The sequence below is a fragment of the Sesamum indicum genome, linkage group LG1, assembly GCF_026168435.1.
Source record: "Sesamum indicum cultivar Baizhima isolate 11 linkage group LG1, ASM2616843v1, whole genome shotgun sequence".
NCBI classification, from domain to species: domain Eukaryota; kingdom Viridiplantae; phylum Streptophyta; class Magnoliopsida; order Lamiales; family Pedaliaceae; genus Sesamum; species Sesamum indicum.
The window spans coordinates 15,351,689-15,378,707 of NC_142657.1; the positions used below are offsets into that span (position 1 = coordinate 15,351,689).

Here is a 27,019-nt window from a genome sequence, read left to right on the forward strand (position 1 = left end):
CTCATCTCATCACGAGCAATTACTCCTGCACAGATTTCCTTTCGAACAGCAATTACGGCTCCATTGCTCCATTGAAGTTGATTTTGATAACCTCCTGCCTCGGAGTTGGAAGGATGAGTTTCAGTTTGGGGGGCTGTTTCAAGACGGGACGAGCATGTAACAAACTCCTGCTCTGATCAACAAAGTTAACTAATTCCTGCGCCTGGGAAAGTTTACCTTCCATGAGAGCTTTGTTACGGTTGTTCCATAAAGACTAGCAGCACATAAGGAACTGATCAGCAGGCGTGGAATCAAGGTAATGACACTCTCCTGAACCAACCCTCTTCAACACTAGGCCAAATAGAAACAATGGAGAAAGGCAGAGAGGTCAATGCTCAGACCTGCCGAGACAAAGGGCAATCAAGCAGTATATGCTTGATATTTTCCTTGGAGCAGAAGTTCGCAACATCAACATTGCATTTTACCAGATTTGATAGTGTTGGGATGGGCGTTAGTGCAAACTTTCCAAGTGAAAACTCTGGTTTTGTTTGGTACGTGACGATTCCAGATGAACTTCCAGCCAGCCGATGGATATGCTACCATGGACATTTTTCCGGAAGTGAGGGTACGTCTTTTTCTGTCAACTCAAGGGCTAGTCGATAAGCACTTCCCACTGAAAAAATTCCACGAGCATCATGGTGCCAAAATAATCGGTCTTCATTAGGTCCATTACCGAGGGGGTAGCTAGAATACTAACGGCATCAATTGGCAGGAAGCTGTTCCTCATCAATTCGTTGTTCCACATGTTAACATCTGCATGAGTAAACGCACTCACCTTCATAATGGAGCAGCATTTGTAAGTTTTACAGGTGGGAATCTGGTACCTTGGCAGCCAGCGATCCCTCCAGACATTGATTCGATCACCCTTAGCAACACGCTAATGGGAACCCACAACAATCAATGGTCTGACTCCCAAAACACTATTCCATGCACACAAGGGACACAACCCGAGTACTGCACTAAAGAAATCAGACTGATGGAAATATTTGACCTTGGAAGACTTGATTCGCCAACAAGGAAGGGTGTTGGATTAATCTCCACGCCAGTTTTGCAAGTAGAGCATCATTAAATAATTCAAGCTTTCAAAAAGCCAAACCCCCTACGCTCTTACTCTTACAAACCTCCTTCCAAGCGACCTGATGCACACGGCTATTACCTTTGTTGTGCCACCAAAAGATAGCCATCATACTTTGCAGTTGGTGAACAAAAGATAGTGGCAATTTGCAACACGACTTAGCATGTGAAAGGATAGATTGTACCACGCTTTTAGGGGGGCTTCCTATCCTGCTTGTGATAAGGTCTTTGAGTCCCACACTGTCCCCTATACCCGCCAACATGGCACTTTTAGACCTACCTCCCACTGCCACCAAACCAAGGTATTTATCATGTTTTTCCAGCACCCTAACTCGCAAAATAGACGCAGGCTGTTCTGCTACTCTATGATTGGAATTTTTGCTGAGAACCATACTACACTTATCAAGATTAATCAGCAAACCAGAGGCTGCCTCATAACGCCCAAGAAGATCACATTTTACATGAAAGAGAGTTTATAAACTCCTAATATTTTATTTTTTAATCTTATAAGCTCATTCTCCTAAAATTTTAGTGAACACTTAGCTACCCGAAATCCTCTAAGGTGTTTTAAAAGAAGCCTATAAGCTCATCCAAACACCCTAGTAGCAAATGAGATAGTAATTTCATTTTTATCATTCACAGGAGAAAGCAGAAAATCAGAAACACAGAGAGAGCCATCACTATACAAGAATACTACCAAAGAGCCACACCTCCAAAACATTCAAAAGTGACGGGAGAAACTTGAGAATTACATAGTGGAAATTTTCAAGTCGCTGTATAGCTAATATTTTCATTATAAATTTCACGCATTACCTGCTCATTATTCATAATGTTACAAGGGCATAAAGCTCCTCCTATAAGTTATAAAACACAGCAGCTATTTCACTGCTCTCACTGAAGATGCAGCAATATCAACGTCATTCATTGACAGCCATCCCATGCACCTGAAACATACTCTCCAATCTGGATTTTGGGTCCCTTTTCTAGCAGACAGAGCATATCTGTTGGACGGGACAGCTCTCTTCACCATCATATACCAGCCCTCTATCCCAAGTGAAGCTTTCTATTCAGTGGAAGGAAATAGCAGACCGCCAGACATGTATTTTATGTAAGGGTATTAAGATAATGCTATTACCGTATAGGCTAAAGAAAACTGTAAGGAGAGGCTAATGTCACTTTGATCATTAGCAACTGAATACTAAGATCTTTTAGAGGCTAAGGAGAGGCTAAATGGCATCTTAATTTGATCGAGTTAAATCATCAAGTTTGATTCCAGATAATGCAGCAAGCTCCGATAGCTGTTTCTCTCCGCTTAAAACCTGCGATGAGTCAATTTCAGCAAACAAGGCGTTATAATAAGGCACAAGACATAAAAATAGGGCATACTAAGCAACATCATACTTTGACTTTTCGAAATCTCTATAGAACCATACAAGGCCTAATGCAAAAGAGGCAGATAGGACAGCCAGATTAGCCATCCCAAGAATCAGATGAGTTTTGACAAATGTGAAATAGAATATGAATTTATATAGAATACATAGAAAAGTCCGAATTTATATAAGGGTATAGGGCATTCGGTTATTGGAGAAAAGTGACAGTGAACTAAAAATCAAACCTTCAAACATCAATTTCAACAACTTTTTATTCAGCAGTTTGTATCACTCCTTTAAAATATGACAATTGCTTATTCATAGGCTATTCAGAGATGAGAAATCCTTGATTTTAAAAGTGGGGCTTGGGGGGGAGGAAGGAGGCCATTTCAGACTTCAGGTGAAGAGGTATACCACCTGTCCATTTATTATCCAGGTAGGGAACCCTTCAAGGTTGACATCTACGCAGGCCTGAGCCATTTTTGTTCCTTTGCTTACTCCATCAGGGAAGCACTCCACATAGTCCAATAATTTTGCTGCTTCTCGCCCAAAGATCTGTCAGGATAGCAATCCAACACAACCAAAAACAAAATAGTTAGCCAGGCCGTAAACTGCAGCTCCTTCTTTTTCTCATTTTGGGATCAATGAATTTAATAACCTTTAAGTAGATAAAGATAGACTGCCTCCAAGTGGTGTGAATGTCAAAAAGCCTAGGTGCATCCGAGTTCTTGGCTGGGTTTGCCATCCAGGGAATCAGGTTTAGGTTAAATTTTACTCCAACCAGGAGCTACTTTAAGGTGCAACGTCAGTGCTTGTATTAAGTAAGATCAGTGCAGTGATTCGGCCATGCAACTTAGTTCTCAGCCTATACTTAATAAGACCAGCAGGTCGCAGTTATACGGACATAGTGTGCACGAGCAAGAACTCACTACCTAGACAACCTCGAGCCAGCACTACAGGTACGAGGAATTCCATACAGCATGCAAGTCCAACCTATGCAAACTACAACACTGCATCCTTCTTCTGGACTATTTGGCGCTTTTCCAAGAGAAGCACAACATGCCTAAACCATCGCTCTTCACGTGGTCAACAGAGCATTTCGTTAAATTTATCTTGGTGGAGAATCTATAAAAAATGCCCTTATATAGTAGGCTTCTGCTAGCATAAAGCTAGAAGAAGAAAAAAAAGTAAGAATTGAAATTATTTACATTACCACTTGGCTTATGATATTCTTTTTATCTAGAATAAGAGTTATTTCTCCTAAGGGTTCTTGTGTTATCTGATAAGAGGCATCAGTCACTCTGTGGTTTTAATGAGTCTGTTCTTACAGTGAGGACAAAGGAACCACAGCTGAAATCCTAAGTTCAAATCATAAATTTTCACAAAATTGTAAGTGAACAGAGAAGACAATGCTAAAATTTGCTAATTTCCAGTGTTATAAATCTCTGAAAAACTATTGGATACTGAATATTGCCAGTTTCTAGTAAATACCAAATATGGTCGTTGTTATTCAAATTACTGTGTTGCCCCCAAAACTGGTACTTTGTCTAGAATGTGTAACTAATAACTGAGATCTTTTTCCCCATTTTCGTGTCGTAGTCAGTTTACAAAGGTGTTATCGAAACCCAAAAAAAAAAAAAAACAGGAGGGTGCAGAGTTTGTTTTACACTCACCATATTTTTTAAAAGGAAATGATCTATTGTCCCAGCGACCAGTTATATGTTTGGAAGTCAAGCAAAAGGGAAGGTACCTCTTTCTGATCCTGACAATGTGAACACCAGAAAGCACCATATAATTTTGCTCCAATTGAACGTAGATGTTTTGCAAGAGAAATGGCCAAAGGGCTTGACTTGCTTGTGATCTCTGTTTCGAAATATGGTATTTCAGTCGCTGCCACACTGTTGCACATATGATAAAACATTTAATACAGAAACCACAATATGCATTACCTTTGAGCACAAGGTCGTGCACAGCATAGACTATAGCAGATCCCTTAAGTTCCTAATCGAAGTTTCATATTTACCTTTTGAACTGTGCAGTAGAGACAAAAAGGAGTCTTAACAAGTCCTATGAGGTAGATAAGAAGTAATCAAAGTTATAGCAACTAGCATGCCCAGAGTTCAATAGTTAACCAATCTGTGGCTTGTTGAGAACAACACTAAAGTATTCACAGTTATTGTAGCAAGAAACATGATTTGTAAACATATAAGTTGAGGTTCAAATAAAAAGGCATCTCCAAGATGGTGATTGCTGACAAATTTTGCTATTAACCCCACTAGAAATGAGAGAAAATATTCGATCCACCAGCATCCTGTGGAGCTCTTTTTGCCCCAACTGAAAATCATTAACCAACTATAGCAATAATAATATCTCACTAATTAGACAGAAGAAGATGTCTATGATGTTGTTTTCCCCCAAAATTTTAGAACCAGACATGTATTCATCACCTTCACCCTTTTCTAACAATAAATTTAAAAGCAAACATCACTCACTTTTCCCACTCAATTTCATATCATGTCATACACCGCACCCAACTTTTGAAATTGATCAAAATTCTCAGAGAGAGAGAGAGAGCCAAATAAAGCCTCAAGCTTCCCTAACTTTTCACTACCTCCCTCCTTCTATCTCAGCCTAAAGATCCATCGCTTGCTCTAGACCCTCTCAGAATGTAACAGATCATCTCACATCTTTATCTTCAGTGCAGTGCTTCAACTTTTAGAGCTTTGCAGTAGTTCAGGAATAGCAAGGTCGCTTGAATGATTAATCACTTCATGGAAGCACCAATCAAAGTACTAAGACAATGCATTTAGGAAAATATTTCCATCCAGTTATCCACTTAATCCAATATAAAAACTTACTACTACTACTACTCATGCAAATTCATCTAAATATAACTCCAAAAAAAAAAAATAAAAGAATTATAAACAACAGAATATGTGATAAAGGAAACTCTATCCTAGAAAAGGAATACAGCCAACACTTGAGGACGCTTGTTTGTAAAATCAGATCTTAAAGGTTGCAATTAAATATTAGCTTAACCTTTTAATTGAGACAGTCATATTCAGGACATCCTTTAGGATATAATTAACTTAATCTGTGTTTTAGATCATCCAGGAATCAGAAAATTTTCTATTTGAGGAAAAGATCTCACAGACCTATCACCATGCAACCATAAAATATCAGAAACCCAAAAGGTAAAGGAGCATCCAGGCCATACACATCTTTTAGTTCATCTCAGTCACTTTTTTAAATCATTGCCTGCTATGCAAATTTAAAGCACTTGGTTACCTTGAGGAGATAGGTTGCACAGAGTTATACGATGCAGTCAAGGCAAAAACTACCAAACTAGCCACTGACAGCTGTAAGCCCAAGAGCTTTTGAAGGTCATGTGACCCAGATCTCTGCAAATTAAACCGAGAACTTTTGTATGATTGCTAAAGCACGAAACACCAAGTATATGGAACGCTAATAATCTTGACAGGGAAAAACCTTTAGTGTGATGAAGAACAAGCTGAAGGATAATATTGCTGATGCCAAACAATATATACACAATTCTCCAACAAATTCAGTGTTCAGAATGTACAAGAAATACGCACTGGCAACTGCCATAGAGGTGGTTATCCCAATTAAGATTATTTCACCATCTGTTTTCCCGATGTCAAATGTCTTTTCCTTTGCACCCAATTGCAGGCCAAGGACCGTGACTAATCCATATGCAAGCATGCCAAACAGCGGAAGAGGTACACCTGACAATAAAATAACATATTATTTTGCAAAAGAAAAAGAATATATATCTACAATGTATAATGTCCTCATCTGAAGATTGCACTGGAATCATTATTTCACACACACATGATTTACGGTAAATTCTCTTGATCTCAAAATTATAGTTTTGTATGGAAGACCAGCACCAGGTGTAAAAAATTTCAGTTTTGTTCTAGCTTCCCTGTACTTAACCAACCAGTGAGACAGAATTCTATATGCAACTACATAAAGACCCTTGAGCAGAAAGTAGATTGGCTCTTACATACCACCCCTATCTGAAGTCCTTTAAAAAATTCAAAACAGACGCTCATATGAAACAAAAGCATATTTGTACCACCGAGTTAAAAGTATATTAAAGAAAAAATCGCCTTAAAGTACGAATTCAAGCCTGCTCCGCATGAAATATCCATAATTACTCAGCCTTTTCTCCTCAACTAAAATACGGTAGAAAAGTACCGAAAACAGAGGAGTAATCACTGGTGAGAATGGTGGTGCAAGAGGCCCCTCCGGAGGGGCAGAAGGCGTCGGAATTGGTGAGCTTCAGGTAAGTCAAGTACGCCGTCTCCAGGAATCCAATTCCTCCAAGACCCACACACCATTTGTATGCTGAAATGCCCGTATCACTAGAACCATCAACAAAATCAGAAGACGACGGCGTATCCGACGAAGACGTCTCAGACTCCGTTTCGGCAGCTTGCTTACTGCGCTCCGACACGCAATTCACTTTAACCAACAAATGTCCATTTCTCGAAAATCCTTTCTACCATCGCAATCAATTACAGCCATAAATAGTCGGACTCTATCCAGAATGAAAAAGAACAGCTACACAGAAATAGAGAGAAAGAAATTCAGAAGCCTCACCTTGATGCGGGGAAGAGAAGGAGCGGAGAGAGTATAAGGAGAAGAGAGAATTGGAGTACGACGGAGGGGAAGAGAAGAAGAAGAAGAAGATACGCAGAAGAAGCTCGTCGGCGTCATCAGCTCACGCAGCAGAGTTGTATCCTCACACAGTACTACGTACCTTCTATGGCGGTGGTGGAAAGTGGGAAGCTTGTCTGCAGAAATTGTCTGTTGCCCAAATTACGTTGCTGAAACTTACGTTGTCCCAAAATTGGGTAAATTACGTTTTTGGTACATATATACTCTATTAATTATTATTTGTCCCTAATGTTTCCATCACATAATTTAAATTTTAATATTTATAATCTTTTATTGATACCACCTATATTTGCAGCGGAATGGTTGGTGTGCAACAAATGGTTTCTACTTTGTATGGTTCTCGGGTAAGCATCAATCTTGACAGAGCGTGAGTGTGGTTGTAGGCAAAAAGGATAGCCAGCACTCGATCTGCTGTGCTTTGAAGTTCTCTTCTGAGGTATGAGATATCTGTGGTATAACATTTCTCTAACATATGAATTGAATTAGTTCTGCTTTCTTGCGATAATTTATCCTTATTCTTCTGCTTTTCCCCTCAACGAATGCTTTGGTTAGGAATTGCATCTACTGGAAAGATGATTTTCTTGTGCTGGTCTCCTCCATCACGTCAAGAACAGAAAGCATGTGTTGACAAGTAACCCTTATCTTTCTTGAACTGTGTTTTCCCTTTTCAATTCTATATAATTTCTCTCGGTTCACTTACACAATTTATGCTCATGTTTCCATCAATAGGTCTGGTGTCTTCAATTACGATAGCAAATATTTAGGTGCCACTGCTAAGCCTGCTTTGAAAATTAAGCAAGACAGGGAGCTGTCGGACAAGGGTTTTCTAGTTAACCATGCCCGTGTTTTAGTTGGTTCGGGTCTTGAGACTTTTGAGAAAGGCAAAAGTGCTCTTCAGAATTGGAGGTTATGGGAACCTGTGGTGTACATATGACAGATAACAGACGGAAGTCTACAACATTATTTTGATTGTAAGTCATAATTATTATTTGCAGGCATTTTAGCTTGAACTGGGCATTTGTTGATCCCAAGACTCCAATTCAGAGAGGGGTGAAGTTTTGCGTTTGCACTAAGGCAATTTTCCCATGGCTTTTGATGCCTTTAGAAGTTGTTTATGTTGATGAATCCAGGAATGCTTTGGCCTCATTTAGTTTTGGCAGTGGAACTCTTCACGGACACCTACTGGTATTGGCTTTATACTGTGATATTCTAGTTATTAATTTGTCTCATTTGATGTCAATATGACCACATTAAGAGGCAGTAAATGGGAGGGCTTTGAGCCTTTTGATTAATGAAGAAAGGGTTGCATCAAGGGTCTGTTTTAAGTTTCTTTTTTTCCCTTTCTCTTAGATGAATTTACTTAGGACATAGAAGACATGGTTTATGATCTGTTCTTTTCTGGATAATATTTTCATTTTAGCTAATTTATCATTGGATTTGAGGGTGGGAGAATTTACACCTACATTAAATTTCCCAGGGCATGAAAATGTAGACATTCACTTTATTTGATCATTGTCTGAAAAGTGCATTGTTTACATAGAGAGTTCTAGTAAGATTCCAGCTATTGACCCCTTCTCATACTAGCTCAAATCTGCTTAATGAACTCTATGTATAGCGAGCCAAACAGCTGCTTCCCCTGGAATAGAGGGATGGTTGGCTCATCAAGATTTCTGGTTAATCCTTGTTGTGTGGTTTAGGCTATCATCCTCCTACTTATAGGGAAAGTCTCCTAAATGTTAAAAAAGTTCCTCCAATTGGCCTCTTATTGACAGATTCTCCAAGCCCTACTAGTTTTCCTGCTGGATCTGAGTATAATTAAACGAGTGGACTAAAAATTAGTTGTGTAAGACTTGGTTCATGGATTCTACTTATGATCAATGTGGATATACTTGTGAAGCAGTGTTTTAGATTGTAGTTTGTGAAATATCTGTCTATGTTTCTGATGGTTAGGCTTGAGTATCTGGTTGTCAGGATCTTAAGCCAATATGGTTGTTCTGTTTTAGAGCAGGAGTACTCTCAGAGTTTTGTGGATGGACAACTTCCAAGAAGATTAGAAGGTTAAAAGGGCAATGCTATCAGCTTCTTATGAGAGATATGTGCTGTATTTTAAGCTCTTAAGAACAACATACAAAAGCATGAGTGTGGCTGAGATGTAAATATTAACATGGATGTGTTAAAATGGCCAGAGAGAAAGGAACTCTGTTGAAGTGGGTAGGGAGAATCCTTTGGGGATATGTTGTATGAGAGTAGATTGAGATCGTGTGATTATATTCAATGGAAGCCTGAAGATCTATAGTTGATGATATGCTGGAACATTGATGCCCATGTCTAGTATTCATGGCAGAGTTGAGGGAGATACAAAACGAGACCACATCAAGTGACACGTTGAGAAAGGTGAAAGGATTACCACTTGTTTTGGTCAGTATGATTGAAACTTGCACCAACCTCCACTACTACTATGGGTAATTAGACAAGCCTCCCATCTTAGTTTGAAATTTATGAAAGCTCCATTATCCATCGGAATGTGGTCAAACTTAATTCGATAAAAGACAAGTTTACCCTCTATTGAGAGTTAATAGATATAGCGAAATAATTGTAATGTTATGTAATGTGAAAGCCCGAAAGAGGAGGTGTATATTATATATTTTGAATATGTTTTCTTTCTCTTTTTATGCTTTTGCATAGAACTTATATGAAATTAATGGCTTCTGCAATTAATAACTCATATGCTGAGTACATTTATGGAAACCTTAAATTAGTCCATGACCAAGGTTATAGCAAGATACAAAAAGCAGAAAAGAATTGGAATAGTGAAGTTTGTATATGTCGATAAAGCTGAATGGCGTAAATGAGATGACTCCTAAGTGTACTTTCATGGTCACAAGTGATCATGAATTATAAGTTTATAAGTAGAAAAGTTATTACATTGTAAACCTGAGGGTTATAGGCTGTGATTTCTGAGCATTTTGGAAAGTTTATGAAAGTTATGTGATGGTGTCGTCAAATTCCATCAAGTTGATTAGCAGAATGGGTGATTATTAGCCGGAGATAAGTAACAAGGGTGGACATTGTAACTTTGAAACCAACGAGGAAGGTGTGTGTAATTAAGCAAAGCCTGTACACGAGGGCAGTGTAATTATGTTTTGAAATATGATTGAGATGTTTTATAGGCATTCATATGGTGCCCATCATTATTAAGGATCCAATGTTAATACTTTTTTCTTGGATCAAAGTTCTTTAAATTTTGCAGACCTTGAGTTACACACTTGCTGGCATGCATGTTGCATTCTTGCTTGATGATTATTCGGTCTTCACTTCTGTGAGTTTGACTAATATGTCGTGTAGTTTATGCAACTTACGAGTTTTAACTGATGGTGGTACTTCATTTGGTCGGAATAAGCAGGCAGGGGAAGAACGCTTCTCAATTACAATGGACGAGAAGAACAATGTCTGGTACGAAATACTTTCATTTTCAAAGCCCGCGAACTTTCTGTCGCTTATTGGGTACCCTTATGTACTCCTGAAGCAAAAGCATTTCGCTCGCGACTCCACACTGGCAATGCAGAAACATTTATCTGCCAAGTGATGTATCCTTCACTTTGACTCTCTTCACTGTAATATACCACTATGCTGTTGCTTAATGATATTAGTCATGCTAGAGTTTTTCTTTCTTTTCAAAGGAGGATCAAAGCTTCTCCTCTCCGGGACTCGATTCAGTGACATATCTTTCAGAATAATAAAATAAAGTATCACAATTTGGCCACTTGATCGTCTAGTATAGTCATGATAGAGTTGTACATGACAGCTGTCTATCTAATTTATCCAAAGAGATTGTCTAAACCATGTGGGCTAGACCTGTCGGGTTTGGGTCCTATTAAGACTGTGGTGTGGTAGCTCTCTAGTAGTTGCCATAACTAGTTTATAGCTCTAGATCTTGTAAAATTGCTACCCAGTCGTAATATCTAGAAAGCTAAATTCTGAAAATTTACCACATGCGTCTCAAGAAAGGATCTATCTCATATTTACACATACAGCTTCATTCATTCGATTTCAGAAATTAAAGGAAAAATCCCATAGAATAAACTCTCTTTTGTAATCTTTACAATATGAACAGGAAAACCCATTTGATTTTGACATATATATAATTTCTATTGATCGTCATCTCCAGGCCTTGAATGTCTATGCTGTTGTATAACTAAAACGGAACCACTAAGATCGAAGTCTGAAGAAGCTAAAAAATCCCCTACTTTACCAAGCTCAGGGCATTCTTCCCAATCACTCATACCAGTTGTTAATGTCGAATGTCCTCTGCTTCTTTTTCCGACTATAAACATTGCATACATATCAGCCATGTCCCTCAAAGCTGATGCTGTCTCTCCACCATTCTCCACAAGCTTTTCAATATATCCTACTTGTCCTGAAGTTACGAACCTATAAATAAATCACAATAACAACGGTTGGTGAGAAATAACACATAAAGCTTCCTAAGCTATTAAAAAACTTGTAATCAATGTTGAGTGACATATTGATTCTGGGCGAACGAGTAAGGTTTTAACGTAACATGACATGATCTCCTGATGTACTTACCTGTTGAAGAAGTCAGTCAAGGCTATATTGTCTGCCTCATTATCCGGATCATGATCTGATATTGCCATCAATACATCTTCTTCCCCCTGAGCAGTATTCGCCTTCAGGCTTTCCTTTTGTTCTGATGCATGTAGGAATCTAATTACTGTGAGGTTTATGTGATGATGCATTCCGAGACGTTTGCTAAGCCCTAATGCTTCACGATCGTCTGGTCCACCAAAAAACAACATTGCTATATGTTGCAAGGAACCAGAATCAGAAGTGTGCATGGTTCCAGCAGTGAGTCCACGGTCTACAAGGATCGCCACTGAGCACTTCGCATGACGAAGGACTTTTTGATTTGTTGTTCTTATGCCTTCCTTCCCGCTTTCTAGTTTTCCATCAATTCTTTGGTGCTTGTGAAAAGGTAGAATGATAATAGATGCTCTTGTAATCTCAGCAAATTCACATACATCAGCAAACATACTTGCAAAAGGTGATACGATCTTAACTTGATGAATAATGACCCCAGTCTCAACAGCAAAGATATCTACTGCTTCATTTATTTCTACCACATCATTACCACCATAATTATCATCATCACTAAGTTCATCTTCTTCCTTTTGGTGGTATAATAAATTTGTTTTGGTTTTCTCTGGAAGCTCAATTAGGTGCATCAAGTATGGAGTAATGGCAACATTCACAGGCCCTTTACATGCTGCAACTAGTCCTATCATGGTTGCCACCGGACGAGGCCCATGCACACAAGCTAGTAGTTTTAATTCACTCTCTGGGTATTGAAATTCCAAAGCAATGTGCTTATAACCAAGGATGTCACTTTCTCTTCTTACCATGAAGGCTATTACAGGTCCCCAGATCAAAGAATTGATTAAAACTACTGCCATCATCAAGTTGTAGAATATTTGGCTAGACGTGACCTGCATCAATATTTGACATTCAATATACGCATTTATTCATGTAAAAGTCAATTCAATGAATATGAAATGTATATTTTATAAAACCTTTTCCTTTTTACAGTACATGAAAGTTTATCAAAAGATCATATAAACTAGTTCTCAACAATTTTGGAAAAGCTTTTCACTCTTAACACTGAATATATCCAAATATAACGAAGACAGCTACAAAAAAAGACACTTACTTTACTCTCCACGCCGACTGTCAGAGCAAGCAAGTCAATATGGCCTTTCAAGTTCATCAAGAAAGAAAGAAGAACCCCTTCGTTCAATGGAATTTTTAGGTAAAAGCAAGCAGCTAGTGTGCCGGTTACTTTCCCTCCGATACAAAGTAGGAGAACGAGTGCAACTACAATAAAGTTACGGAAACTGTTTATTAGGGTGACATCTGCTTTGAATCCACTGTAGCCAAAGTACATGGGAAGAATGAAGTTGTGAACCACATATGAAAGTTTGATCAAAAGAGTCCGACCTGTTTTGCCTCCTCTAGGAAACAGTGCACCAATGAGGAAACAAACAATTATGCTGCTGAATCCCATAGTTTCAACAGATGTGGCAGCAACAAATAAGATTGCTAGAAGAATAAAAATTTCAGTGTTCTTGAGGTACTTTTGATTTCTATTCCTCCTATTTAGCCAATTTGCTATATATTTGTTGACATAAATAACTGCCACGACAATGAAGAGATATAGAAGTCCAACCACAAACCAATTTGCAAAGTCATACTTTTGGTTGTGTCTTTGAAGTATAATCAATAAAACTACAGCATAGGAATCACTTATTAATGAGGAAGATATGGCCAACCTCCCAACATCAGTACTTGCAAACCTGAGATCATGTGCGAAGCGAATCACATATGGAGAGGCTGTGTTAGATAAGATTACTACTAGTATTAAGCCCATAGTAAATGCAGAACCGTGGCCTCCCATCTCTTGGTATATAAAGGAGGTAACGACTATGGCGAATATTGTACAAGTCAAACTGCTTCCACAAGCAATGACGCCCGCTACACGTATGTTGCGCATTAGATAAGGAAAATCTATCTGTAGCCCAATCAGAAACATGATGATAATTCTTGCATATAATGCCATGGTCTCATAGTAGTCAGCAGCATTGGTAAAAAAGAATGCTTTTACATTTTCAATGTGTGATAAACAAGACGGGCCTAGCACGAACCCTGCCTGCATTATGAAAGCAAAAGCAAAATGTAAGAAGGATTAAAAATATGATGTTAAAAAGAAAAAAAGAAAGATATGTAGTTCTTTAAAAGGAAATACCATGTTGTAATAGTTGATGATGCTTGGTAAATTATTGAGAAAAATATAATAAAATAGCAAATGCATGAATCAGAAGTGTGCAAAACGAATTAGTGATTAGTGTTTAGGCTAATCTTTCTTTTGGAGAAATACAATGTTAGGAACAATCATGAGTCCCTTCTTGAATCACCAAGATACCGAATAACATATTGGGTACTAGATTTCACATCTCTTCACATTATATTCTTCTAAACAAAGTCATGCTAATTGGTATATGTCATTATCAGCTACATATCCATCAACATTCCTAGTGTACCTCAGGATGCATTGTTCTAATGGAGGTCATGATGCATGTGACAAAATTTGAACATTAGATATTAACAACCAAGATATTAAATAACAAACTTCTCAATTCGAACAAAATCAATACAACCTTGTACTAGAACTTCCTATAGCAAATTTTCATTTATACGTCTCCCAAAGTTCCTTTTTGGGCATTCAAAATGAAGCGCCACTTTCAAATATAAATCTTCCATCACTTAAACTAACACATTCGTTGACTCTGAGCCACTTCCTTTAATGGAAACGTACACCAAACTTTTGCTTCTACCACTTGACAATGGCAAGAACACAATACCTTTACTTCCATCACTTGGTTAAGTGGCAATGTACATAAACTTTTTACTTTTTCAATTCTTCTGTTAAACTCTGTGTTATTCGTTGTATCCTCTCGTCGACCCATACATCAAATGGAGGGAGTGAAATATAATTTCCAAATATTTTCATTTCCTTTCTCATTGGCACATACCAAAAACAAATATTTTCCATATTCAAGCAAACAAAACAATATATTTTTTCGAAACAAAAATTTTCCGGTGATAACATGTAAAAATAATTCATGCAATTTTTCAATATACGATAAGACTAGCAATATTTATGTGTTCTGATGACATACTTACGAGAATTTGCGCGACGGGTGCTGGTTGGCCTAAGGGCCTCAACAGAAGTAGGAAGAAATGCGAGATCACAAGCAGGCAAGCAATTTGTGCGCCCACCGCAAGGATGGGATTGAATAAGTCTCCCTTGACAAGGCAATCCGTATCATCCATCTTACACAAATTCCAGAAACCAAACCAATTGAATCAAAGATACTACAGAAACTTTTTTTGATTAAATTGAGAAAAAGATGGTAGCCTGCATTTCTTCCCTTTTCCTCGAAAGTTTCCGTCAGATTTTCTCTCTGCTATATTTAGGTGTTGAAGGTTATATGAATTGGGCAAGAGAGGGAGAATGGAGTTGGGAAAAGTTTTGCTCAATTACTTCCTTTAATTTAGTGGTGGATGAACGCAATAAACGGGTGAAAACAACTCAATTTTCTCTAAAGAGATTGCGAGCTGTGTTTGGTTACATTTTGAAATGTTTTGCGGTAACATCTAATTACATGTATTTCAGACACTTGAGAACAAAAAAAAAATAATTTTTTCGGTAATTTACCGAACTGAACTGAATTTTTTGCGCAATTCTCGATTGGTACGGCGTACGAAGTTTTGGTATGCTATAAGTGAACAGACACCCTTACTGCATTCATGTTTAATAGTATTAAAATTGCATTCACAATCGAAAAGCAGGTTTTGATAGCTCAAATGAGGACCATACAGTGTGATAAACCTACTTTCTGGCACGAGAGCAGCTTCAAATCGCTCTTAAAGTAACATTTTCTGACTTCAGCAGTCCCATGTAAGTGTTCTCAGTGAACTCCATTTACAACAGGTGAAGAAAGGAGCTACAAACGGCCTGAGAATTCTCCCAAAAATCTGTTTATATATATAAACATAAGTATGTCCCACACATATTGCTAGTACGTATACGAGTACTGAAAAGCATATGTTAACGCAAAAATTATTGTTAGGATGTATACAAATACTGAAAAGCACATGTTAAGGCGAAAATGTAAAGCAGCAATTGAACTACTTTGGCTGTGTCTTGTGGTGTTTCAGAGCTTCAAAACGAGCAGCAAGCGCGTCATAATCAGGCAACTTTGGATGAACACGTCGAGCTGGAACCTGTGGCGCTGGGCGATCAGGTGGGTAATTAGTACCCATTGTCGGCTGCTGGCCCAGCTTCCCCAGGTCGTCATCATCGTCATTAACATCATCATATTCATCATATCTGACACCTGATTGAGCAGGTGGAATATTATAGCTATGCCTTCGATTGATTCTCCTCGTGTCAATGCTTGGTGGTTTTTCCATCTCAATTTCTTCATCGCAATCTGATTCATCAAACTTGATATCCGTTTCCGCTCTCCGACAATTATAGCTTTGACTGCGAAACATCTTTCCACCATCATTAGCGCTTTGCTCATTTTGGACATTGAGATGATGAGAGTATACGGGACTATCTGCCTTCTTCATTCTTTGATCGTCAGTGGAATATTCAGCTCGAGAATTTGGCAAACTATTCGGTGTCAACTTTCCAGTGGAATAATGAGAAACGCAATTCAGACCAACAACACTAGCCTCATTCACACCCTGGTGAGAAGCAGACATCGGTTTGCCTCCATATGCAGCTAGAAGGGCAGCTGCTTCAGCAGCAGCAAGTGCTTTCTCAGCAGCAACTCCAGCAGCTGATGCCAGGTCTTGAAAATTCATTATATTGCTTGGTGCTCTGTTCAAGATTATGAACTTTTGTGAGTGAAAATGGAGAACACCACTGCTAATACAAGTTTACAAACTTTTACATATCAAGCTATTCCAAATGGGGGCGTAAGCATTGAATCAAGTCCTGAAAGGAAGGTAATGATAAAGTTTCTTTCTCCATCAGAAACTTAGAGGGAAGGTCTTCATAATTCCAAATAAGGAGAGGTATCTCAGGGGAGATAGTTATAATTAACCCTATTTATATAAAGCACCCTCCCAACATCATAGATGGTGAAATACATGAATTTCATGGTTAAATAAGTTATCAGAGTTATTACCTGTTTGATGCAATATCTGGCACAGGAGATTGCTTTGGTACTGGTTTCAAAGGTAAACTTGTAGCGCTTACAAAACCGTTTGGTCCTTCCTAAAGAAAGAACAAATAGCAGAGAATAAGAGAGGAGACAAAGTTATATACAGCAATACGTGCATGCAGGGCAGCATGTGCATGAGTGTGTGCATATAGGATTGCGTCTGGGGCGTGGGTGTGTGTGGGTATCTGAGAAAGAAGAGACAGCAGAAATATGGGGAATGAGAATACAATACGCTCTTCTGGAGGCTTCAATAACTCTGCCTCGGATTCCGTTGTGTCCCATTCGACCTGGTATTCCTTGGCTATTTCCTTCAAAACTTTCAGTTTTATTTCACCAGATGGGGTCTTAACAGAGAGCTTTTCAATAAGCTGCAACAGAAAAAGGTGATTCAAGTGCAAGCTTTTCACAGAACAATACGGTTTCGATTCCATCAACCAACAATTTTTGGTATGATGTCTGTGTTAGAAATGTATAACCTTAAAAAACCAGCACAAAGACAATGGAAAAGATCCAGCAGAAATGCTACTCTATTCCAAGATACTGTGTTTAGATCTAACTTTAGAAAAATGTTGGGAATACATACCATGCGATTCACACCAGCATTGGGTCGTAAATCAGTTGCTGCAGATACAAAATCCTTCCCATATTTCTTCTGGAAAACGTCCCGAATTGACAACAGCTCTGGAATATCTGAGCATCGAGGCGCTGCAAATATTAAGCTTGCTATCCCTTCTTTAAGGTCAGCTGGGCATTCCCTGGAAAAGTTGAATGGGAGATGGAACCAATTTTTATTCTTCATACAACAAAACTGTATGGATATCAAAGGAAAGAGTGTTCTATTCAACGCACCTTTGTTTTGCAATGATAGAAAGTCTGGCCACCACTAGCTCACAGAAAAGCTCAATTAACTCATTTGCAGCCATTATATTCTGTTCTCTTATCACATGTTCAACCTATACAACACATGTGAGAATGCTTTGGTAAGGGGTCACTACACGAGTTCATAAAGATTAATATGCAACTATACATGTACTATGCAGATAATCCTTGCAATAAGATAATTCACTTACTTCTTCAAGTGTAAAATGAATAAAGATAGTAAATTGGGTTTCTTATGATGCGTGCCAGGACAAAAACGATTGGACTTGGATGTAATGTACCTCAGCAGTCTGACTTATACATCAACATTTTGTATGATGGACTTGGATGCCAACCAGATCAAATAACTGAAATCTTAAGTACGATTGAAAGCACAAGAACACATCAAAATGGAAACTTCAGTCCGCCCTACAAAAGTTTGCCCACCCACTACTTTCCAGAACAAAAACTTTAGACAGACCTACATCAGTTCAACGAATAGCTGATCAAATACAAAAGGAAAATCAACAATTTGCTCCTTTAATATCCCCAATCCAACGTCAAGGGTTCTTTACTAAAAAATTTCCTACCCCTTCAACCTATGTTGCTTTACCAGCACCCGGACCTTTTCTCTTAAGATTCATTGGCCAAATCTTGATCTTAATGACCCGAAACTAAACCTAAGCACCTATTCAAGCAATACACAGATGAATATAACGCTGAAAAACAATCATAATGAGTAACAATCCAAAAAAAAACAAGAATCAAACTACTAAAAAAGGCAAATAAAAAATTTACTCGAATACGAGCAGTGGAATCTTGACCAGACTCAAGTAGCATAGCAATATCACGCCTCATCTGCTTTATCACCACCTCTCTCTTGTTCCTCAGCAGTTTGACTCTCGCCACCGCCATTTTCGACATTGTTTTGCTTCAGAAAAGAAAGAACAGCAAAAACAAACTCAGCCCACTATACTCAACCGCAAATCCATCGCTTTACAAGAAAAAAAAAATTGAAAAAAATAAGAATCACCATTTGGAAGGGTTGAATCCGCGAGAGAAGAGCGAAAGACCCATTCTGACGGCCTTCTTCCAGTGGGCGCTCGCCACAGTCATTTTCGTCTTCCGCTTATCCCTATTTGTATAGGAATCTGCCCCGAGAAGGAAGAATGGAGCGTGACAGGAAAAGAGAAGAGAAGAGGTGAGGTGGTGGACAGACTATAACGGTCGAATAGCAAAGGAAATCATTTTCATTTAAAAATAGAAATTGTAGTGACGTGGCAGATTTCGGGGAAGATGATCCGACGGCCGCTTTTATTGAATTGGGAAATGGAGCCGTTACATGACTCGACTACACATCACTGGCACTGCTGCTGCTGTAGCTCAACGAATCCTAAGAAATACTGTTCCAAAATTGTCCCACGCAATATATGATGTTGCATTTTTTATTTTACAGTTTATGAGTTTAAAATATTTGATCTTATAAAATAAAAATTTTAATATATTTGATCTCATAAAACAAAATATTTTATTTCAAATACTATAATTTTTAACTTAAAAAATTAAATTTATTAAGCCCATAAACTATAAAATCACAAGTATAACACTTTTTATCATACACGTTAAAAGCACAATTTCCCCACATAGGGTAGTTCTTTTGTTTAAGATCTATTATTACCAGCAGAAGTGGCATATTTGATTGATGTTCTTAATTTTTTTATATTAATTATTTATTTTTATATGGTACGTACTTGTTCTTATTTAATATTTTTATGTGAACTAATTATTCAAAAAATATTATTTTAAAAAATAATTTTGAAGGAGTAAATCAGAAAGAATATGATAAATAAACTCTTTTTCTCATTTCCTGTATTATTTTTAGAGAAAAACGAGAGTAAAATTAAAGATAAAATACAATAAATTCTTGTGAAATTTGATATAATTACAAATACCCTCTTATTATTTAAAAAATTATCAATACCCATAATGTTCGATGAAATTATATAATCGTTAAATTGAGGCCTAGAATTATCAACTTTGTACTTACAGTATTTTCTTTTTTAAAAAAATTGAAAAAATTATAACAAAAAAAAATTATAAAAAACAATTATTCATTTAATCCATAAAAAAATTTCAAAGAATTCTAAAAAGTAATTAAAATTATAATTTGTAATACACTCGTGCTTTTTAGTCAGTTTCACAAAAAATAAATGAAAAACTTACGAGTTAAAATAGATGTTGAATAATCGTTAACATTAAAAGATATTAGTAATTTTTCAAACAACGAATGAATATTCTTAATTAATTATACCAAACCTTATGAATCAAATCTCAGGAAATGAAATCTCCAAGTCCAAGCATTATAGAACTTGGGATCCAACGAGGATATATTATCATCAAATAACTCACTATATTTGTGTTACAAATCTCAGGAAATAAGAGAGATAATGTAACAAAGGAACTTTAACTGGAGCCACACCTGGTCAACTACAATACTGAACTTGATACTAACAAGATTGCGATGGAGCTGTAGTAAATGCGTCGAGAAGCAAGCGACAAAGTGATCCATCCAGCAGCTCACTCCCGAAAGAATCAGCCACCTCATCTTCTTTTTGTAGTTGCCCATGTCCCCAAGTAACTCGACTATCGGCTGATTGAAGCTGGAAAGAAATTCAAGAATAGGTGATAAACAACACTGAGGTACCAAGAGATACGAGCCAAATCACAGCGAGGAACCACTTAGCAGTTGGACTACTGGACAGAGAGCTGTTGAATTCGTCGAGCCTAGGGGAACCGTTTTAGTAGCTTGATGAGTTCATAAGTTCTTGTATCTCTACCGAAATAGAGGCAAAGGTCTAGTGGGGTCAATCCATCCTGATAATAAGATTAAGGATTAGGAAAACCCATAAAAGTTAAACAAAAGATGGCATGTTCATACGGAGCATTTAGAACGTAAGGCAGACTGTGTGCTAGTCCAAGTATTTCAATCATAGAAAAAATTATATATCCCCTTAAATCTCAATCATATTACTATATTGCACTCATGACAGTAGTTTATGCACAGCAACTATTCCAGGAAATTTGCAGTCTAAAAAATAACGCATAAATGTGTTGAACACGCAGCGCATGCTTGATCTCGGATGTAATCATTTGATCTGGCTGTATCTCACCGTTTTGATTTGGCAAGCGCACAAAAAAATAAGAGCATCACTCTGCAGTTAACAACCAAAAATGTAGGCCCCATGTTCACACTAAGAATCAGTCAACACATGAGCAGATACTAATTTAAAATGAGAACCATGAATCACCAGCAGCTAGGTGGTTTCAGATTCAAAGATTGATCCTTGGAGCATTAACAACAAACAAAAATCTATTTTGAGTTTCTATACAAGTACAAGTTTTACCCGGTTCTTTAAAGTTTTATCGGCTCCCTTGATCAACAAAAGCCTCACTACATCTGTCCTACGTGATTGAACAGCCAGATGCAGTGGTGTCCACCCATCCTAATAGCAATAAGAGAAGAAGCCAAATCAATCTTAGTTACCAGATATAAGTATACCAAAATAGGATGCTTAGAACCCAGATTAGTAAGCTTACATTGTCTTGAAGATTTAGATCTACATTATACAATAACAGAATTTTTATCATATGACTTGAAGCTGTGAGGACAGCATAGTGCATTAAGGTAGCACCATCCTGTTGCAGCAAAAAGATTCAGAAATAAACATTAAAGCCAGAGGATGGTATAACAACCCAAATATCAGATAAAGTAGATGAGGAGAAAAAAAAGAGGCATTAGGTGCAACCAAGTTAACACTTGGAACAAGAAAATGAAGGCAAAAGAGCTACGCGATTCAACAATGATTTATAGAGTCTTGAACTAGAGAGCCCATGATAAGCATTTAGCAAAATGAGTTTATAATCAGCTGCCACAACTTAATGCTTCCATGGACAAGACAAAACAAGAGTTCAGAAATAAGTTACCACATGTTCAATTTTAAGCATGTTATAGTATACAAAAATATGTCCATCCCACATACTGTGGTTAAAGATCTCTCCATCTTGTTATGCTACTGCATGTCTAGGTTGACTTACATTGTCACGAGCAAAGGGATTTGCTGATTCTCTCAAGAGAAAATTAAAAATAGCCTGCTTTTTGCCAAGTATTGCTTTGTGAATTGCAGTCAATCCATCCTGTAGGAAAAATCAAGATAACAGCAAAATGGACAAATGCACCAGTTCAAGACCAGGATTTCCAGAAAGGTATAAGAATGCAAGGGTAGCCAGCATGCACAGGGGAAAATATAGATAAATTACAGTTTCCATCCAGTTCACCTTGTCAGGCACATTAATATCAAGGTTGTGCTTTAACAAAGCATTCACAAGGTAAAATTGTCCTGAGGCAGCAAGAGTATGTAGAGGATGCCATTTTCCCTGCAAAATAATCTTGAATTAGCATATAAAATGCTCTACATTGTTTGAGACCATAGAAGAAGGAAAAATAACTACTAAGCAGCAGCAATGAAATTTAATTAAATGCCAGAGGGGACAAGACCATAAACAAAATATGCTGACCAATTGCTAAAAAAAACAAGCACAATACTCTGTTAATATAAAGAGCAAAGAACCACCATACACAAGTTCTACTCAGCAAATAGCACAAAAGATTTATAGCTTGATGAATAAACTAGTCCAGGAAGAGAATTTTGAAGATCGTAAATGGTCCAGACAGTGACCTACCAATAGCTTAGGGAAAAAGAAAAGATAAATTAATCATTCCTATTTAGCAAGGCCGGAAAGAAATATAGTAAATAGTGATGGTGAGACCAAGTATCAGTAGTTTTATAGTATTTTACTCTGATACTTAAGAAATTAACTCGTAATAGCACAAATCAGCTCATTCATCAGATTGCAATTGACAGACTTTGGCCAAACTCACAACACAGTGTTGGTTCATTTATCTGATAATTTATTTGAAGAGCTTGATACAATTACAATTAAAGGATATGCTATTTCCAGATTTTGAAAGACCATGGGATGTTTCCTTATACATACGAGTGCATATAGTTTCTGCACTGCTGATGAGTAGCTAGAAGCAGCAGAAATTAAGCAGTGAATTATCAGGAAGGTTACTGTATAAACATTTAGAGGATCAAGCTGCTTCCAGATTACATCCATAATATTCATTCTCTCGTCACATATCAGCATCTTAACAAGTCTCTTTCTTGCAGCATAAAAGAGATCATAAGAGACATTGAGACACTCACCGAGGTTGCAACTGCTATATCAGGAGTCCGCCTATTCATTAGTATCTTTTCTTCTTTTGAGAATAATTTACGAGTGCCTGCTGAAGGCAGTGTCAGGATAAAAATACTGAACGTTAGAACATAGGAGAACATAAAATTGTGAGAAATAATATAACAACATGTGTTCCTCTTTTATATACTGCCGTGTCCCACCTTTATCTCAACTTAAACTCTAGAAAGCTTAAGAAGCTCCAAAGGATGTAGTTAAAGCATTAGAGCTCATAGAAGACCAGTTAAAGGGGTTTACTAGCAATTACTGCTAGGCACTGAGGAGAGCTCGTTACTCACTGGTTTGTACTTTCCATCTGGTCAGTCAATGAAAGAATGCTAGTCCCCCATACGATTGGAACTAGATACCGACCTTTCTAGGCTACACAACTAGGAATTGTTAGCACCAAATTTCTATAGACAAGGTACACAACTAGGAATTGTTAGCACCAAATTTCTATAAAGAAGCAAGAAGAAAAAGTAATTAATCGATCTCTCTGAAGAACTGAAAGATGGGTTGATTCATGATACGAATGGACTTCTCTACTGAAAGTCAAGCCAAAGTGCGTATAGCCTGATCACACTTTTGGTGTAGGGTAATAATTTACAGATTGCATCCTTATGTTTTAGCATAGGATTACTGCTTATGCAGTCTAAGAGTTATATTTTTAGCATATCATTGCTAATTAAAACAGCAGCATTAAGTATCAAGGTTGTTGAAAACTAGTGCTCACATATGCCGACTGTTGATACTACATTTCAAAAAGACTTAATAAATCTTAATGTCAATAATCTATTCAGTTATAAGAAGTCCCCTCCATGGCCTCACTGTTAGATGTTATGCATGTTGGACAAGTACCAGAAATTTGTAGCACTCCAATTTCATACTAGGAACTTCCATTATTCATGTCAAAGTCCTGCTGATATGTAATAATCACCAAAGCAGTGTTAAACATCTGCACGGTGAAACTCAAATTCTCAAACATCTCCAGACTCCAGAGACTTGGGATCAGTCACAAAAAAGTATACATAACATAAGATCTTAATCAAATTGCAATACTCATCGAAGTAAACAGCATTTACATATTACTCTTCAAAGAACAACTAAATCCCTTCATAGCATCAAACCTTAGGTTTTAGTTTAACACAAATCTCATTAGTACAAAATAAACATCACAAATTAACAAATTGACGGAATTAAAAATACCTTGAGATTTGTCAGCCACGCCAGGATCATAGCTCCCACTACTGAAAAGGGCCGAAATATCCTCCAAACCTCCCCCATACACAGCCAACCTCGGGTTCCTCGGCGGCACTCTACCTCTAATCCCCTCTCCATTTCTCTCGTCATCATCTTTCTCGTGCTTATCATTCTCATCCATACATTTCGGTTCCGGGTCATCGAGCACGATTGGTTTCAACTTCTGAAGCTTCTCATTCTTAAACTTTTCGTACTCCCCCGAATTGAGAGGCATCAGAGCTTGCCTTCTCTTCTCCACCCTTCTGCCGTATTCCAGTTGCTGCGAGAGCCTTCGCTTCTCCTTCTTCGTGATGTTCAATTCCCTTTGAACATGCACCCATTCCTCTGGAATCAAGTTCTCAGGAGAGATAGTTGCACCTTTATCCTTATTATTATTTGGTTTACTGATTTGGGCTTCATCGTTTCTGAAATTCCGGGTGTTCTGAAGAAACGGGTCGTTGAAAACACCTTCTTCAAAGACTAGGCAGTCTCCAATGGCGGGTTCCTCCTCCTCATCCTCTTCCGGTTGAGGGTGCGGAAAGGCGTCATACAGAGGTTGGGAAGAGAGCTGAGGGGAGTTGGAGGACTTTACAGGATTTGCTGGGGTCAGGCGAGGAAAAACGAGGTGGGAAGGGGCGGATAGGGAAAGAGACGAAGTGGGGAGCAGATAAAACATTATAGGTGTTTGGGTTCTCCGCAGAATGGTAGAAGGCGAAGGTGCTGAGGACGACATGGTTTCTCTTCCTCGGGAGAAGAGAGACAGAGAGGTGTTGTGCTGAAAAATGGGTTGAGACCCGACTCATGCAACAGGTCAAAAAGAATTGGATTTGGATTTACGTATCGGACTCTACAATTTTTGGAGTTTTAGTTACACTCATATCTCTTTAAATGGTCTTCTTTTTTCCGTATGATTTGACGAAAAATATTGATATTAGTAAAATAATTATATAAAATTTTAATATTATTTTTTATTTATAAAAAAGTATAACGATGTTAGTCCCTTTTTATATATAATATTTTTTATAAGTACAAAAATATATTTAGAAATATTAGCTGAGCAATAAAATTAAAAATTTATATAAAAAACTTTTTACAAAAGTCAGCATTTTTCATTCATAATCTAACGAAATGAAATTAGATATAAACGGAGAATTTCTAAATGTGTTGTAAGCATAATTTCAAAAAAAAAATTGAAATAAAGTATTTGTATTTTCACATTTTCATAAAGAGGTTTAAGTGTGATTAGTGTATTTTTTTAAGCCAAATATCTTCAATAGTTCTCATATACACTTTTTGTTCCATTTTAGTATTTTATTCTTCAAAAATACTATAATAATTCTTCATTTTTTAATTAAATTTAATAATTTTTTGTATGGTTCCTGAGAATTAACTTTTAACGAAATATAAATGAAGTGTATGAAATACTTGACTAATGAAAGGTAAAAGATGAAAAAAAAGTTCACAATACTTTAATAATAATGCATCAAACATAGATAAAAGGATGAAGATTAGTATAATGCATTTAAAAAATGGGGACTAAAGTAAGATGTAAAATGATGATGAGGGATTAATGAAGTGATTTGGTCAACTTTGCTAAATTCCTCTTTCATCCCTTGTACTCAATTTTTTAATGCTTAATACTCAATTCAATAATTGAATTATTGAAAAAAGAAATGCAAATAATTTGAAATAAGGTGTGATGATAATAAAATAAATAATGTGGAGTACTTGAATAATGGACTTGAAATAAGCTTGTGAAGTGCTAAACATGAGCTAAGAACTCATACCCTTGTTGTTTCCGCGAGAGTAAAAGGGTGACCGATAAAAGTTATTTTCGATTGCAATAAGATCTTTATTTATGAAGAGGATTAGAGAAAAAAGTGGGGCGGATTAGGGGTAGTTGTATATCACTATAAACCTCTAGATGTTAGCTTTGAGCGGTAATATTCGTACCTGATTCGAATTTATCTTTTAAAAGATATGATCATTTTGAAGGGGTCTTGCCGAGTCAAATCGAAAAACATGCAAGTTACTTACTGGCTGCTTTATCCAACTAATGTGGTTAATATAGAAGATTCTAAATGGAGATTTTTCATGATGACGTGGCATGTGTCATGTAGAAATCAAGTGATGTATAATATATTGGATATACTTTAAATTAAATTATAATTTATAAAATTAAAATTATTATTTAAAAAAATTATCGTTCCGCCCCCCCACTCCTAGTTGCCCCTCCTCCCCTCGGTGTCACTCCTACCCTCCTCCCTCGCCTCCAGTCGGCGCCCCTCCTACCCTCCTCCACCTCCTCCAGTTGCCCCCTCGCCTCGCCCCTACCCTCCTTGGCGACCCCCACCGATTGGCATCGCCCAAACCAATGTCAATCTAAGCGATGACTTCGCTCTCCGCTGCGGTAGGTAACGACAGAGGTGAGGGGGGCGGGATGCCCCCATCATCTTTTATGGCCGCATGGAGAGCGTTCAATTAAATAATTTAATTTTAATTAATTTGATTAAAAGTTATTAGAGAATTTTAAACTAACTAATAATTAATATTAAAATATATTTAAATTAATAATTATCCATTAATAAATAAAATATCATTTTTATAATTAATTAATGTTTATTCATATAA

At 37.3% G+C, this 27,019-nt stretch overlaps 5 protein-coding genes across 9 annotated transcripts; 1 reads left to right on the plus strand and 4 right to left on the minus strand.

Moving 5' to 3' along the window:
- Nucleotides 1-1,841: 1,841 nt before the first annotated feature.
- LOC105162645 (thiol-disulfide oxidoreductase LTO1) lies at nucleotides 1,842-7,244 on the minus strand. Of its 2 annotated transcripts, XM_011080731.3 has the most exons (7): nucleotides 7,110-7,244; nucleotides 6,705-7,008; nucleotides 5,973-6,229; nucleotides 5,772-5,884; nucleotides 4,234-4,381; nucleotides 2,901-3,038; nucleotides 1,842-2,432 (listed from the first exon to the last, which is right to left on the minus strand). In XM_011080731.3, the coding sequence occupies exons 1-7, from the start codon at nucleotides 7,224-7,226 to the stop codon at nucleotides 2,352-2,354; spliced, it is 1,158 nt and encodes a 385-aa protein (XP_011079033.1). In that variant the 5' UTR covers nucleotides 7,227-7,244; the 3' UTR covers nucleotides 1,842-2,351. The 2 variants fall into 2 exon arrangements, with proteins under 2 accessions (XP_011079033.1, XP_020547751.1); XM_020692092.2 differs by lacking the exon at nucleotides 1,842-2,432 and having other exon boundaries at nucleotides 2,903-3,038; nucleotides 4,157-4,381.
- Nucleotides 7,222-10,950, plus strand: LOC105162636 (outer envelope protein). Of its 2 annotated transcripts, none has more exons than XM_011080720.2 (6): nucleotides 7,222-7,363; nucleotides 7,483-7,623; nucleotides 7,740-7,818; nucleotides 7,917-8,093; nucleotides 8,183-8,372; nucleotides 10,591-10,950. In XM_011080720.2, the coding sequence occupies exons 3-6, from the start codon at nucleotides 7,760-7,762 to the stop codon at nucleotides 10,771-10,773; spliced, it is 609 nt and encodes a 202-aa protein (XP_011079022.1). In that variant the 5' UTR covers nucleotides 7,222-7,363; nucleotides 7,483-7,623; nucleotides 7,740-7,759; the 3' UTR covers nucleotides 10,774-10,950. The 2 variants fall into 2 exon arrangements, with proteins under 2 accessions (XP_011079022.1, XP_088742410.1); XM_088886284.1 differs by lacking the exon at nucleotides 10,591-10,950 and adding an exon at nucleotides 9,191-10,584.
- A 234-nt stretch (nucleotides 10,951-11,184) lies between these two features.
- Nucleotides 11,185-15,630, minus strand: LOC105162656 (cation/H(+) antiporter 2). 2 transcript variants are annotated; one of them, XM_011080742.3, is made up of 4 exons: nucleotides 14,943-15,630; nucleotides 12,913-13,908; nucleotides 11,775-12,691; nucleotides 11,185-11,618 (listed from the first exon to the last, which is right to left on the minus strand). In XM_011080742.3, the coding sequence occupies exons 1-4, from the start codon at nucleotides 15,090-15,092 to the stop codon at nucleotides 11,336-11,338; spliced, it is 2,346 nt and encodes a 781-aa protein (XP_011079044.1). In that variant the 5' UTR covers nucleotides 15,093-15,630; the 3' UTR covers nucleotides 11,185-11,335. The 2 variants fall into 2 exon arrangements, with proteins under 2 accessions (XP_011079044.1, XP_011079052.1); XM_011080750.3 differs by having other exon boundaries at nucleotides 14,939-15,069.
- A 154-nt stretch (nucleotides 15,631-15,784) lies between these two features.
- On the minus strand, nucleotides 15,785-19,115 carry LOC105162673 (Regulator of Vps4 activity in the MVB pathway protein). Its single transcript, XM_011080761.3, has 7 exons — nucleotides 18,888-19,115; nucleotides 18,653-18,785; nucleotides 17,846-17,949; nucleotides 17,580-17,751; nucleotides 17,224-17,364; nucleotides 16,961-17,049; nucleotides 15,785-16,650 (listed from the first exon to the last, which is right to left on the minus strand). The coding sequence occupies exons 1-7, from the start codon at nucleotides 18,968-18,970 to the stop codon at nucleotides 15,951-15,953; spliced, it is 1,422 nt and encodes a 473-aa protein (XP_011079063.1). The 5' UTR covers nucleotides 18,971-19,115; the 3' UTR covers nucleotides 15,785-15,950.
- Nucleotides 19,116-20,185: 1,070 nt separating this feature from the next.
- On the minus strand, nucleotides 20,186-25,221 carry AKRP (ankyrin repeat protein). Of its 2 annotated transcripts, none has more exons than XM_011083179.3 (7): nucleotides 24,356-25,221; nucleotides 23,122-23,201; nucleotides 22,190-22,288; nucleotides 21,950-22,048; nucleotides 21,452-21,550; nucleotides 21,259-21,357; nucleotides 20,186-20,728 (listed from the first exon to the last, which is right to left on the minus strand). In XM_011083179.3, exons 1-7 carry the CDS (start codon nucleotides 25,119-25,121, stop codon nucleotides 20,639-20,641), a joined length of 1,332 nt encoding a protein of 443 aa, XP_011081481.2. In that variant the 5' UTR covers nucleotides 25,122-25,221; the 3' UTR covers nucleotides 20,186-20,638. The 2 variants fall into 2 exon arrangements, with proteins under 2 accessions (XP_011081481.2, XP_020553236.2); XM_020697577.2 differs by having other exon boundaries at nucleotides 23,122-23,198; nucleotides 24,356-25,220.
- Between the last annotated feature and the right edge of the window lie 1,798 nt (nucleotides 25,222-27,019).